At 42.0% G+C, this 14,851-nt stretch overlaps 1 protein-coding gene across 1 annotated transcript in view; it reads right to left on the reverse strand.

The window, feature by feature from the left end:
- The window catches only part of cdh13 (cadherin 13, H-cadherin (heart)), a 410,738-nt gene that overhangs the window by 12,078 nt on the left and 383,809 nt on the right, over positions 1–14,851 (reverse strand). The window contains exons 12-14 of the mRNA XM_082540060.1: positions 12,512–12,745; positions 6,066–6,284; positions 5,636–5,671 (exon numbers count right to left, since the gene is read on the reverse strand). Of these exons, the coding sequence (XP_082396186.1) occupies positions 5,661–5,671; positions 6,066–6,284; positions 12,512–12,745 (464 nt within the window). The 3' untranslated portion in view covers positions 5,636–5,660. The remainder of the gene's footprint in view (positions 1–5,635; positions 5,672–6,065; positions 6,285–12,511; positions 12,746–14,851) is intronic.

Genomic DNA, 14,851 nt, shown 5'->3' on the forward strand with positions numbered 1-14,851 from the left:
AGAGCTGTTTCTGAGTTTTATTTACCAAGATGGACATGTGCCTCGAGTACGAGAATTTTGTGAAATTGGTTCCCAAGAAAAACGCTCATCACCTGCTCCATGTCAGCTCCCCTGATGCAAACAGGGAGCTGTCTCTTTGCCTCCTTATTGCTAAAATTAATAACAGTCAGCTGAGTCGTGTTGTTGAAAAAGATTAAGCAGATTAAAAGTTCTGTTTTAAGCGTTTGCACCGATTTATCCAAATGTTAAAGCCTGTAGGCAAGACTCAGTAGTTCAACAGTATCTGCTTGCAATAATAGTTTGATTCTATGTAAAGTGTGAATTAAACTGTGCACAGTACTAAAGTCCTGGAATCTAAATGTGACACTACCGTAATTATTATTAACCTGTAATGAAAGTAAGCTGTAAGAACTCTTTTCAGGGGCTGGTATTAATACAGAACTTTGCCCGGCTGTGGAAATCAAGCAGCTGGTGTTAAAATCTGCATTACCTTGTCTGTGTTATACATTTTTCTTGACTTTTGCTTCCAGTTTGGGGACTGAGAAGCTCCTACGTGTCCCTGCCATTTAGCAGATGTACAAATGTAGCAATAAATCATTCATAATACATGAGGGCTGCCTGATGCAACAAATTCATAATCATTAACTATTAATGAAGCCTTTAAGCATGACTTGCTAATGATCAAGAAATTATTCAAACATCTTTAAAGCAAATACAGCAACGTTTTTGGTGTCCCAAAAATGTCAACATGTACAGTTTCCATGTTACTCTGTGTTTTCTAGTAGTATAAGTTACTTGTCATTATATATGAATACACTCTGATGGTATCAGAGCACTCATTACAGTACAGTCAGAGCTCAAGTGGTTCAAGCCTGTTGTCTTAAGAAGCAGGGCACTAATGCATCGTTTCATGTTCAAAGATCTTCACAGCCTGATTCAGTGAAGGAAGAGACGACCCTTCAGCCATATGCATCTTTCTGGTGTGCGGCCTCTTTAAGGAAAGCTATGAAAAAGTCATATTTATACAAGAGTAAATAAGCCCCTAAACATCCTGTCTCAGTAGCTGGGAGGGGATTAGTGCAGAGCTAGAGAAGGAAGACGAAAAGTGGCTGTCAGAGCAAAGCGAGGGATCAGAAAGGAGGAATAGTGTGGTCTAAAACCCCAGAAGGATGGAGGTAAATTAGTGGCATCTGGGCTGGGAGTTGTTTGTTGTGTTTAATGATAAATGCCTTGTTTTTACTCCACCCTCTCACTGTCTCTCTCTCTCGCCTATACCCTTGGAATTACATCATTACACTTGCTGAAAACACAGAGAAACACAGAGAAAATCTGCAGTTCTCTGCAGTGCATTAATGCAGCTGAAGCTTGTAATCCTGGGAGGAAAAGAGTTTAGCATGCAGTTTGAGCTGGAAGACCTTCCTAGGTTGACTCAGAGCAGGTACGATGAAATGCGGGATTGAGAAAGCAAAAAAAGAACTTTGGCGCTCCTTCCACTAGTTTTCATTTTATCAAATCATTTCACATAAGCCAAATAAGCAAAGTAAGTCACTCTGGGCCACAACATATCAATCTTCAAAATCCAGCAAAGTCCACACTACCACCACTAAAATACACTTGATTTATACACTGTCCATATTGGCCAACTTACTGCTTCCAGCCTCACATCATCAACTTTGAACTTTTTTTTGCAACAGTGAGGCTGCTGCAGGGAGATACTGCATGTTCTGTGCAGGGCACGCACGTTCACATATAGACTGATAGGGGGCAGTGTGGTCATCTATAACAGTATTCCACCTGTGAGTTGTATTAAGCAAAGAAATACTCCTTGTAATTCTAAAATTAGGACTCGTGCTTATGAGTCACTTTAGTTTTTGAGTGCATCTGTAGCCTGTGGGGAAAAAACCTGACTGACATCACTTCGTGTGCCCGTTTAGGAAATTCTCTGTCTTTTGAAGAATAGAGATTTAGCACCCTCCATCTAAACGTGCATTTGTACGTGCGTTTGCCATAATATATCTGCATGTATTCTCTCCTACAGGACTATAGAATAATACTGTAATTGTGTCCTACTTTCATGGTAATCTTTGTGAATTTGTGTATACGAAGTGATTTTTGTGCGAGTCTGTGGCACAGGGAACTACAAAGAAAGCTTTACAGTGGGAGGGAGTGGAAGTAGGCCCCCGCAAAGCCCTGGGATTTATCTACCAATCCTGCAAGTGCAAACAAAGGGTTGTTGAGCATTAGAAGACACAGTATATGTTGGCACACTGCAAATACAGACACACACTTGTACTCTGTATTCGTCCAGCGGGGTTACATATATTATGTATTGGTGTGAAAACCAAGCCCAGTGATGCATTATTTGGCTGAGAGCTGATGCAGAAAGCAAGCTAGGACATGGTGGAGGGGATGGATGGATGCAGATGGGATAAGGTGAGACTGGAGTCCAGTTCTGTGCTATATTAAGTACATGCTTCACAACTCTTTTGGTCCAGTTAATGTAAAGCACAAAGGGAAATCTGCCATAGAGGCGGTCAGATGATGCAGTTTTCTTTTCTCCGTCTTCTCCATTGATACTGTTTCTACCTACTGAATGCTTTACAGAGAAAACTGAACTGAAGCACTGGTGAAGATCACAGTCATTTTCTCTTTTTTCTCCTTGAGCTCCACTCAAACACCAGATTGATAAATTACCCTCAGTCCAAACACAACTTCTTGCTTCTCTCTTTTTCTCCTTCTGCTGCTTCTTCTGACACATTTATTAGTATATGTCTTATACATTTATTTTTTATTTTCATAATTTCACTTATATTTGAGCTTCACTGTGCAGAATGACATCTGCGCATAGTTTTGCAATAACCTGATTAGTGTGACATGGAAAGTTGACTCCTCATCACAGGAATAAAACAAGTTTTCTGCTGCCTGCTAGTTATTTGCATTGCATTTCTTTAGGGAAACTGTCCAGTAGTGTTTCCATTGGATGCAGTAAAGATAGCACACAGGTACACTGCTCTTAACCATAGTTTACATAGTTAAACATTTGTTAGGAAGCTGCATTTCCTAGAAGCTTCCTAACAAATTTAATGAGTTCCATCTAAAGGTGGAGACACCAATGTTCATTTTCTGTGTTGGCATGGCTGTTAGAGGTTACTCAGCCTTAAAACACGACTATAAGCCTTTAATAAAAGTCTAATAATAGTCTCCTCTACACATGCTGAGGAGACGGTCTCACATATTTATTATTTTGACAAATATAGAGTCTTAAAAAATTAAATAGATGATGAGCACAAGGTGTCCTTTAGCAGTCCTGCTTTATGCCTCGGAAACAGGAAGACAAAAATCTTGTTTTATAGAGACATTAGGAGGCTGGAAAGGTAGAAGATGGTGTATCGTAGCGCTGAAGGACAACTTGTGTGTGTGCAAGAGGCTTTGACATAATGGCGACATCTGATTGGGCCGCTCTACAGAAAACACTAGCTTGAAAATCAAGAATGCCCAGTTAAGGGAAGCATTTTAATTATTCTGTGTCTCCTGCCTCGGCTTGCCTTTTCAATGTTTAACGAAGACTTCCGTCTTTCTAAACATAGCCATAAATAAAGTCCGCAAATGAAGATAATAGGGGGAAAAAAAAGAAACATGTCTGCCAATTCCCCCAGCATAAACATTTTCCAGGCAGTAAACAGATAGCAGACATATTTAATATAGACACTTCCCTGTTATGTTCACTGACATAACCGCACGTGCTTTACCTGAAGAAATGATTTGTGGATGCCAATTATTTTAAAGATTAAATATTTAGTAGACATGGTTGGGGATTAAGAGAGAAGGAGGATGAGTGAGGAGAGCTACAGATACAAGGAAAGAAGAATTAAGATAGCTGTTGTGCTGGCCATGCATTCTGCATGCCTGTAGCCCAGCGAGCAAAAAACAAAGAGTTTAATCTGCACACTGCTTTCTTCTCCTTTCCCCATCCTTCCCCCTCTGGCTCTTTTCATTTTTCTTCCCCTCATCTCTCTCTTTCGGGGTCAGAGTTCAGTTTGGAGATAAGGGAATTGGAACAGGATACTCTCTGCCTCTCTGTCAGACTATCTGACTACACACTGCAGCGATCAGCCCCCTCTATCTGTCCCCCAGCACAGGTCTGTGTGATGAGCTTGAGCAGAAGTCATCTCTCTGAGCTCCCGCAGTGTGTGTGTGTGTGTCTGTGGAGATGTTCTGTGTCTGAATTGGTGAACCTCTGCTGCTGAGCTGTAATACTGTCTCAGATTCCCAGTAGAGATACAGACACACACACACACACTTTTCTTGTTTCCTCTCTGTCTGTAATCTTCAACCTTCAGCTTCGGGGTAACTCCAGCGTCTGCAACGTGCGTTCTGACTACACAAACGTACTCCGGGCCAAACGAACGGATGTGCACAGCCTCCGGAACAAGCATCCAAGAATCCGTGTTCTGGAGAAGCTATGAATGCCACTGTCTATCACTGCACTAGTTACAGTAGAGTAATGAAGGCTACTGTCGTTCAGTGCAAAAAGGACATCTGTGGCAAAGACTCTCTTAACATCATCTTTGGCATGTCAACCAATTAGAAGGCTTTCGAGTTCAGGCACATGTTTGCGCTACCATGGAAACCCCGTATAGGAAGCTGCGTCTGAAAAGGAGTCTGTGAAAAGCTACCTGACTGCTCCAGCTGGGATAGTCTCAGGATCACTGCCATAAAACTTTCCAAGAGGTGGCTGTTTGTCCTTGAACGCTGATGCAGCATCAGCTTGTGATTAGTGTGTCGCAGCGAAACCGCGACTAATGGCCTATCAACGCTGTCGTGCGGTGTGCTTATGCCGCTGCTTGCTACACGCCGTCATTTTAATTTAATACTTTGTGTCCTGTGAATCACGAGCTGAAGAAGTTGCAGGTAACTGAGTGCACGTAGCTGAATCAGAAGAAGATGAAGAGTGGGCGCAGGCGCCACTTCAAACAATGCTTTCTGTAACACGTAACAGTTATCTGTTAGGAGTGAGCATTCAGAGAAAAGATATGCATCCATAGACAGATTGATCTATAGCCATAGGAAGATCGCTGAGTCATACTAGAAGCTAGAAAAAGAACAGCAGAGATGTTGCCCACAAGCAAAGGATTATGGGGGAAATGCGGCTAAACAGAGAAGCACAAGACAAGTGGTACAAAAAAACTGTGGCAGAGGAGGCTGAAGGAAGAGAGTTTGACAGGACTGACAGGAGATGAGAAAAAGGGAGGAAAGATGTTAAGATCAGTAGAAGAAGACAGGGAAGAGAGCTGGGAGGACAAAGGGAAGGATGGCTGTGATTTGTCGCACGATCAGAAGTAAAACATTTTACAGTCAAACACAAATTAGCAGAACAAAGATGGAATAATTACAGCTACCCATCTTTCAGCGCTGAAATGAAATTCCTTCTCTGTTCCTCCCATCCATCACATTATTTTTTTTTACCCTCTCATTCCTCATCATCTCCTTCTCTCGCTTTACTCCGTCACCATCCCTCCTGCTGTAGACAGCCGCCGGCATACAGCGAGCTCGCCTATAAACTACAGAGAACAAGCCCAGACAGAGCGAGAACGGGATCTGGGGCCTTAAAGATGCAAATGAGTTTTCTTCTCACCAAACTAGCTGTTGGATGTCCTCCATTACAAACGTGCTGTAAATGGAGAAGGCTGAATTATTCATACCATCACTTGGCTTAAATGAGATATTTAGAGTAAATTCAAGTTTGACTTCCTTGGGAGCGCCTTAGGCTTGTAGGCAGGAAATATAGAAACATAAAATGTACAAGACACACTTGTGCATCTTGAATTAAATGATGTATTCTTCCCAGGCAAAGAATTCAAATCCTTTTTCTTTACACGTGAACATAAGTGCAAAAACTGCTTTGATCCTAAATAAAATGATGCTCCATGTTTGTCTGCATTGATTTTGTACCCGAGTCTGTACTGGAATCGGCAGGAATTCACTTTTGAACTGAGGAGAAAATAAAAAACACACAAAAAACCAGAGTTTTCTGTTGTTTCTGGAGTTGGTTGCGATGTACTTACAGAGTAAGGTGAGCAGGAGTGTTGCGAGCGGCACAAGAAACCTGGCACGATGGGAGTGGGCCGAGCTGCAGTGCATCCGGTTCTTATTACAGATGCAAACCTGAACCTTGACCTCTGTATTATTGGACAAAGGGGGTACCCCTGAGTCCGTGATGAGCAGCGGGAGTTGGTAGTTGTCTTTCTTCAGACTGCGCAGAAGCCTGATTTGTGAGTGCGTCGCTGCGGAAGACAAAGAAAACATTGGACGGGGTTCAAAGTTACGTCCATCTTCTCTACATAAACAGTGAGCTCCTTTGCAAAGCACAACTAAACATGTGTGTGTGCAACAAACACAAAGTAAGCAGGTGCAAAGGCATTCCTGACAACTGAAGCAATGGAAATTGCCACCATTTAAGTTGCATCAGATTCATTACATTTTGTTGCATCATACTTTAAAATTTCTCCAGAGACACGACAGAACATACTGAAACTGGTGCACTTCATGCTGAAATGTGTCACAATATGCATGCCAACACATTTCACCTGTCTGCCAGAGCTGAGAGCTCTAAAACAGGCAAATTGTGTTTACTTAGAAAATCTGTCATTTAACTCAGTGCTCAAAATAACGTTATAAGGCAATAAACGTCAGAAATACTGAGGTCATTCTTCACACAAACCCCCCGCAGATCGATATGTTTCGTCACACTCTGATTTGTACATGAATGACTATGTGAACATTCGGGTGGCTGTAAACACCTCGAGGTCTTCCTCTGTACAGACACAGCAGGACTTGTTGCTCCCTCTACTCAGATTGGTGAAAAATTACAGGAAACCTTCCTGGTAATAAATGACCTGTCACGAGTCCTGTGACTCAGTGTTCGGTTTTTGCTTATTAATATTGTTTGTTTCTGTTAGTGTCTGGTTGTGTTTGAGTTTCTTTGCCTCTCCTGTGCTACACCTTTCCTGTCTCAAACTCTCTGGCTGTATCCCAACTCAGGCTCTGCAGCCTTAAAGGCCGCATTTTAAGGCCGATTACGTCACAGCGACGCGACGAAGGCTGTCCCAATTCGAAGGCTGCTCGAAATGCGGCCCTCAGATGCGTCCTTCATTTCCCTGAATTTTAAGGACGTGGCGGTGTAGACTTCGTGGCCCAACATATCCCAGAATGCATAGCGCGGCGGTGGGTGTGGATAATTTTGCAGAAAAAAAACGGCGGATGAGGGGCGCCCGAAGAGTGAACTTTAAGTACTGAATATTATGTCACTTATTTATGTGCAAATGTTTAATAACGAAGAACATTAAACATTCCTGTTGGCCACATGTCGACAAAGTCATGTGACGTTAGTGACGTTTGTACTAACTCGGTTTTAAAGCCTTTACTTTAAAATATACGCCGTCCAATAGCTGAGCTTAATCAGAGAATGATCAAAGCTCATGTAGAAACAAACAAATGAACAAACGATTTTCTCCCTCATCTCTGTCAAACAAAGCTGTATGACACGTTTCCAGCTGTTAGTATCATGGTTGCTAGGCAACCTGGGCAGCGCGACGGAGGCTAGACCGCCCATTTCACAAGCCTCGCACTTCCGGCCTTAGCGGTCTTTGAGTACGCGGCCCTTGAGGACCGTTGAGGCTGCAGACCCTGAATTGGGATACAGCCTTTGTGCTCGTGCTTCTCCTGTGGGTTCCCTGTCAGCCGTGCCTCCTGGTCAAGTCTGCATCTCCGTGCTTGTCTTGTGTTTCCTGTTTTACTTTGGTAGTCTCACGTCCTGTGATCAGTGTTTTGCTTTCCTCTCATCTCATTATGTTGGATTAGTCCCAGCTGTGTTTCCCATTCTTGTGTATTTAAGCGCTGTGTTCTCCGCTGCCCTTTGTCGCGTCGCACCCTCACTATGCTGTTTTCCCTCCGTGTTCCAACTTCTAGTTCTCAGTTCCTGGTTTGTTTTCTAGAGTTTCTTGTTCCCAGTTTAGTTTTGTATTTGATGTTAGTTTATGTTCCAGCCAATAAAGCGGCCGCTTTGACTTTACCTTTTCGTGTTCGAGTCCTGACACACAGCTGATCGTGACATTATGTAAAACTGAACACAGTTTTATGAACTAAGCCAGAAGATGTTTATTTCCTTGACTGAACAATGGTAGTTATAGTGGTGCAACATTCAAATCTCTCACAAGTACTCATTTGGGTTGTGGTTTGGTGACTGTGAGTGCCACAGCAGTGTGAGGAGGAAGAATTATTATTATTATGTTGCTTTTCTTTAGAGCTCTGAAGTCTCGTTCATCTTTTATCTAGTTTTTAGGGCATTGAAGGTTCGAATGCTTCCAATTAGGGCAGTAGTGAAGTTGTTGTTGTGGACTATGGAGCCCAAAAAACCCCGAGTCTAACAGTCATCTTAAAGTGTCTCTTGGGACAGCAGTGTTTGGGGATTCACTTTGAGATTCTGGGTTGGTTTTGTATGAATTTGATCAATTGCATTTGTTCATGTGCATGACTGCAGCTCTTGTCCATGCTTTAGGTTATCCTCTTCAAAATAATAATGCTGTAAGCCCACATCATAGATCCTGGAGGTAGGTGAGCATGTGCCCTTGTCCTACATTCTTATGAGTCATTTCCATCAACTCTGAGAAAAAGCAGGTAAATATAAAACAGAGGACTGAAATGTTCTAATGCTGAGCTCTCTGTCTTTATCACCACAGCTGACACGCCGCTGCAGTTCCCAATGGAAACTTTATTAACTCGTATCTCTTAGAGATTATTTTGTGTCTAGTGTGGACATCACTTCTAGGTCTGAAAAGCAAAGCCGGCATCCAGGTGCCATAAATCTACATTCTGTTTCTTCTCTTGTGGTTGGAAAAAGAAATCAAGTCAAATTAAATTCTATAAGAAAACTTTGGCTGACCTCAGCAGCACTTTCTTGATGAGTTTATTCGTTCAGGTGATAGTTTTAAATCTCTCTGGATACAATGTGACGTTCATCTTGTCAGTTATATTTCTCATTAGAGAAAAAAGAATCTGAATTTATTTTTTGACAAATCACTGACAAAAACAAAAAACAAGACATCCGGAAGGTTGCCGGTTCGAGCCCCGGCTTGAACAGTCTCGGTCGTTGTGTCCATGGGCAAGACACTTTACCCCTTGCCTACTGGTGGTGGTCAGAGGGCCCGGTGGCGCCAGTGTCCGGCAGCCTCGCCTCTGTCAGTGCGCAATGTAGCTGCCATCACCAGTGTGTGAATGTGTGGATGACTGGATGTGTAAAGTGCTTTGGGGTTCTTAGGGACTAGTAAAGCGCTGTATAAATACAGGCCATTTACCATTTACCATTTTTTTGGTCTACGTCTGTTGACTCATCACATCGTAGCTTTGTCCATCTTTTACACTTTACAATTAATTATTGTTCAATCATAAGATCAGCAGCCTGCCTTCTTTTTTTGCCCCCCACCCACGTCCTAAATGAATCCAGGACCTTCCAGCCTTTATTTCTGAGAGTATTTTTAAAAGTACAAAGAAGGAAGTTCGTGCACTTCCCACCTACTTTGTTTATGTGTCAGCTAATTATCAGCTATGAAGCATATAGAAGGATAAACAGTTTTAACACACGATGCTACGCCGCAGAACGAAGAAAGGACGGGAAAGGGAGGGATCGGGCCAAAGTGTGGCTCTAAGCAGCACAGGTGGTGGCTGACTGATATGTGTTTCCCCCCCCTGGGATAACAGCAGCTGTGCACTTGCTGCAGCGACTGTTCATAATTTCAGACATACAAATCCATACTGACATCAGCCCTCAACACTTTCCACACGCGCTGAACTTGCCGAAGAATATCGAAAAGACCATTAAAGAACTTCAAGGTTTGCAGATTGTCCGTGTGCTGGATTCAAGCAGAAAACTTATTTTAGTCTGTTAGCGTTTTGATCCTTGCTGACTGTAGACAGCCTTGATGATGAAGTTAAGTTGCACAACTTTTACTGACTTCCATCAGAACACTTTAAAAGAGAAATTTAAAGTGAGGAATACAGAAAGATGTTCCATAATATCTCTGCGAGCTTTTAATTGTAATTGCATTTGTCTGCGTGTATTGTCACGACCCCTCCACATAAAAACTTCCAGCTGTTCTTACACTGAGATGTACTGTTGGGGCAGAGCCACGAGCTCTCCTGGTGCTGCGTGCACACAAACAGAAGCACACAGAGGGACGCAGCTGAGATGAGCACAGCGCCAGTCTCTTTCACTGGGAATGGGTTCTTTCTCTGCTGGCCCTATCTGTCTCTTCCAGCGGTGCTGATTGAGGAGTGTCTGTACCCCCCTCTTCCGCTGTCAGTCACAGCTAATACCTCTGGGCAGGTTTTAGCTCTGGTCTGTCACTCAAACAAACACAGACAGCACTGTCGGTCATGCAACCCTGATTCAATGTCTAGCCTCCTCTCCGCTTTCCTCGGCGCATCGTTTTTCTCCTCATCCTTATCATGTGATCTGTAGGAATCTCTCCAGTTATGACTGCTCCACTATTCTGGACAGTCCAAATCAACACTGTGTGACAGGGTATCAAATTGTACTTGGATGAATTGACCCTTAAACATTTTCGACATGAAGCTGATTCCAGAGTACCAGTTTTCTGTAACACTTCTCTCAGATTTTCCTTTAAACTTCTAGATTCCCCGGGCTCAGTGGAAAGTGCTTTAAACCTCCTGAGAAAGAGAAACCAGCATGCAAAAAAAGAGAAAAGTGACTGTCAGTCTGTTAAGGTCATGAGGTGGCTATGGGCTTGCTGTGTGGAGTATGTTGACTCTCCCACTGTGTGAGTGGGGTTTCCTACAGTGCTCTGTCCGCCCACAGTCCAAAGACATGCATATTAGAATAATAATGACTCTTGATTGGTAATAATTGTAGATGTAGGGCTACATAAAGAGGTGAGTATAGTTTCAAGTCAAAGGACTTTGCATCGTAAGACCAGGAAAGAGGTATACAAATACTAATCCATATCGTCATATTTTACTCTTAATATTTCATTAGGAGAACCAGTTTTTTGTTATGTAAACTCAATTATGGTATCTGAGTTGTGCGCTCTCTTTCAAACACTGCACTTCTATTAGATACTGCAGACTCGGCATATATGAACACAAAGTGTCATTTAGCATTGCTCCTTTGACACTGGTAGACGTAACTGCAGATGAGGATGCACAACGGTCCTATTTGAAAGAATCAAAGTCTGAATGAAGAGAAAGGAGATGTTTCGTCAGGAGTGTGCTTCACTTCTTATTGTAAGTGTGTTGCATGTTTTGGGGTTTTTTTTACACTCACAAAATCACTTGGTAGATTTAGGAAAAGACTCTAACTGAGCACAATTAGATAACTTCATAACATCAACCCCAGACATTGAAAATGTATATTTACAGCCACCTTTTGAATGCTGTAGCTCAGGAGGCAGAGCAGGTTGGTGGTTCTCCTCCTAGTCTGCATGCAACTATGCTTGGGTAATATATTAACTCTACGTTGCTCTCTGATCCATCGCAGTGTGAATGCTAGTTAGTAAGCACCTAAAAGTCCGTTTACTGTCTACATCTATAAGTCCTGCATTTAAACATCTGATCAACAATCAAATACCATCTGAAAGGTTTCTGGTTTATTTCAGCATGAAATCCAAACATACTGCCACAGCAGCAAAAGCATACGTGGATACTACTCCACTTTGTGCTTTTCTATCAGTTATGGTTTGGCCTCCACAGATCCCGACAGAGAACAAAAGGCATCCAACATCCAGAGCTCTGGATTCTTGTTCTTTTAGAAGCACAGAGAACTGTTCCCAAAGACTGCTTCGATAAATTACAACAGTTTGTTATACTGAAGAATAACGGCGGACACACCAAGCATTGACCATCAAGCTTGGTAGAATTGTACAAACTTGGTTTTTGCCTCATATTTCCATGTAAATAGTTAAACCTAATCCAATTTTGCTCACTTTTGCTAAATACTGTATAAATCCCAACTGAAACACAAAGATAATTAGCATCATTGTCATTTTAAAGACTGTGAATGAAGGCTAACAAGCCATCATTTTAATTTAAATCAAGGTAAATTCAATTAAACTGCAGTTTTAATGTTATTTCAATAGGAAAACTGAATTTAGCTTCAATGACTTCTTATTGTATTTGCGCTTTGTGGATGGCGGGAAATTGCATTCATGATCTGTGTGACACCTTTAACCTGAAGTAGAGCGACGGTTTGCACATATAATAGTTTGTAGTCAGTATCTCTCAGTGCAGGTTTTCTGCATAGCCTGTCCCACACTGCAAATTCCCACTAAATCCTAACTTTACCTGTTTGGTGACACTCTGCGTGTAGTTCTGAGAGACTGGTGGCTTTGATAGAACAGCACTACTCGATGCTCTGGGCATGAGAAGAGGCTAGCCTGACACAGTTCAGGTTAGTCCTGCATACAGGCGGACGAATCTCATCTTAAAATGAAATACTTACAGTTAACCCGGGTAACATTCCATGTTTTGTCCAGGTCAGGCTGTGTTCCCAGTTCTATTTTAAAGGGTGCAGCATTGGGTGGGAGGTCCTTGTCCCAGCCCCCAACTACAGCAACAGTCACATCGTAGGTGTCCTCGCACACTCGCGCTACCGATGGTAAGACGTACGGCGCGTTATCATTGTAGTCTTCCAGGTGAATGATCAAAGTGCCGGTACCTGTGGCTGGAGGAGTGCCTGGAAACAGATGAAAACATACACGTATGAGAAAAGGAAAGACATGGGAGCTAATTCCCTTTGCAAGATTTAGTGCACTTCTGTAGGCCTGGATGCTCCTGAGCATGTGGACAATGTGAAATCCAATGATCTGGACAGATGTGAAAGGAGCAATAATACAGTGTGGCTGCAGTAAAACACGGGCTAGTCATTATTTACTCTGGAGTAAATTCTGCTTTTAGTGTTTTTTTCATTCTGCCAAGTTAAAACATGTTCACTGGGAATGTAAAAAAATCAAAAGAAACCCCCCCGACAAACGCCCCGAACCAAAACAGCACCATTCTTAATAAGATCCACGCTGCTTAGCTGACCTAATTTAACCCAAACAACAGAAAACGGAGTGTCGATTGGGTACCGGAAGAGCATGAATCACAGCGGCTCGTGTTTTGCAAAAGAGCATTCTGACTTGGCATTCAGCTGGCTTCTGTGTTTGGATGAGATTACACCTTATTGAAGGATGCTGTGTTAAAAAGCACCTTGGCACTTCTCTATTATGGCTCTCTGTTTCACTGCGATTAGAGGTTATTAAAAAACCTGCATGGCATCCAATAACAGCTCCAGAGGTCAGTCAGCAATTAACACCTAAAGACAAGATCTGTAATTGGAAAATGGGTCCCTTCCACCTTTTCCAGCTAAAAAAATATATATTTGCAGACAATTTAGGGCAGAGAGGGGATAAAAACAAGTCGAGATATATGCACAATAAATGTCAAGTGATGCTGGAATGAAACCCAGTCTGGGTTTTTACAGTGGCTTTGCAAAAAAGCTGCACACACCGAGCAGGAAATGTTACAGCTGCGAAATGCTGATTAGGTGAAAGTTCATTTTTTAATACGCTGCTCGTATTAATATGAAAAACAACTGGATTCTTGAAAGAGAAACACAAACGATGGAGTCTTATTCCACCGGTGTACATTTTCAGTTCTCACAGCGTGGGACGAACAGGTGTATTAATGACGGCCACATTTCATTAGGAAGGTACATGCTGGTTCACTGTCATAGCTTACTGGGACACCTAATGAAACTGGGACATCATTAATTCAGCCTGTGCTTTTCCTACTGTGGCAAGTCAATGAGAAAAGGGCTACTAGTTGGAACAATGTTGCTAGAATCATGTTGGCTACTGTAATTTCATTAAAAAGCATCGTTTCTGGCTGATGCTTTCATCTTGTAGCTGACTCGCTTTAAGATTAAATATTGTAAAACGTGAATATCCACTTGGTTCTTACATTTTAATGACACTGAAGCGAAAACTGTTTCTCTCAGAAAGTGTGTCTTATACTGAGCTAATGACCAATCACATTCAAAACATTATGTATATGTATGGTTTTAATGGTGCATTTGATTTAGTGTTTTAAGCTACAGGCTCCAACATGGTCGGGACTGATAAATAACTCTTACCCTAAATTCATACATGATCCAGAACTGGCTTGTACAGGTGGATATGGAAGCAACACTTAATTACTATCAACTTGTACAGACAGATATAGATACTGACATTCAGTTTTTTGGTTTGTTTAATATGGACAAATATTACTGCGTGGTCATGTGTTAGGTGGATGAGGTGGCGGCCGCGTCCTCAAACATGCATTCACAAAATACTTGACCTGAAACAACGTTAACTGCGCTAACTCGGACTACGTGGTGGAGAGTTTATTTCTGGTCTCTCAGTAAGATGTCTTGTATGGCATTAGTGAGTATCTACGCTGTCATGTATATGTATCACAGGACAGGTATTATTCTTTTTTTTTTAGATAAATCTGAAAATAAATCTTTGCCCCTCGTTGGTCTGAGATGAAATCCCGTCTCTTTTCTTTCATGTGGGTCTTATAGCTCTTCTCCCATAATTCTTTCCTACTCTACATGGATCCCAGTGGAATTTCTCAGATGCTGCAGAATCCTCTTAAGTGTATTCCACAAGCTAAAGTCATGGGATTTAAATAGGTTATCTATAGAAGTCAAGGAATAGTAGATAATGCAATAAATGGGTAATTTTATAGAGGCAGTATAAATGTTATTACAACTTCAAACTCCTGATAAGGAACTATTGATCCGTTTGTGCAATAG

The sequence above is a fragment of the Aulonocara stuartgranti genome (assembly GCF_965226115.1).
Source record: "Aulonocara stuartgranti genome assembly, chromosome: 7".
NCBI classification, from domain to species: domain Eukaryota; kingdom Metazoa; phylum Chordata; class Actinopteri; order Cichliformes; family Cichlidae; genus Aulonocara; species Aulonocara stuartgranti.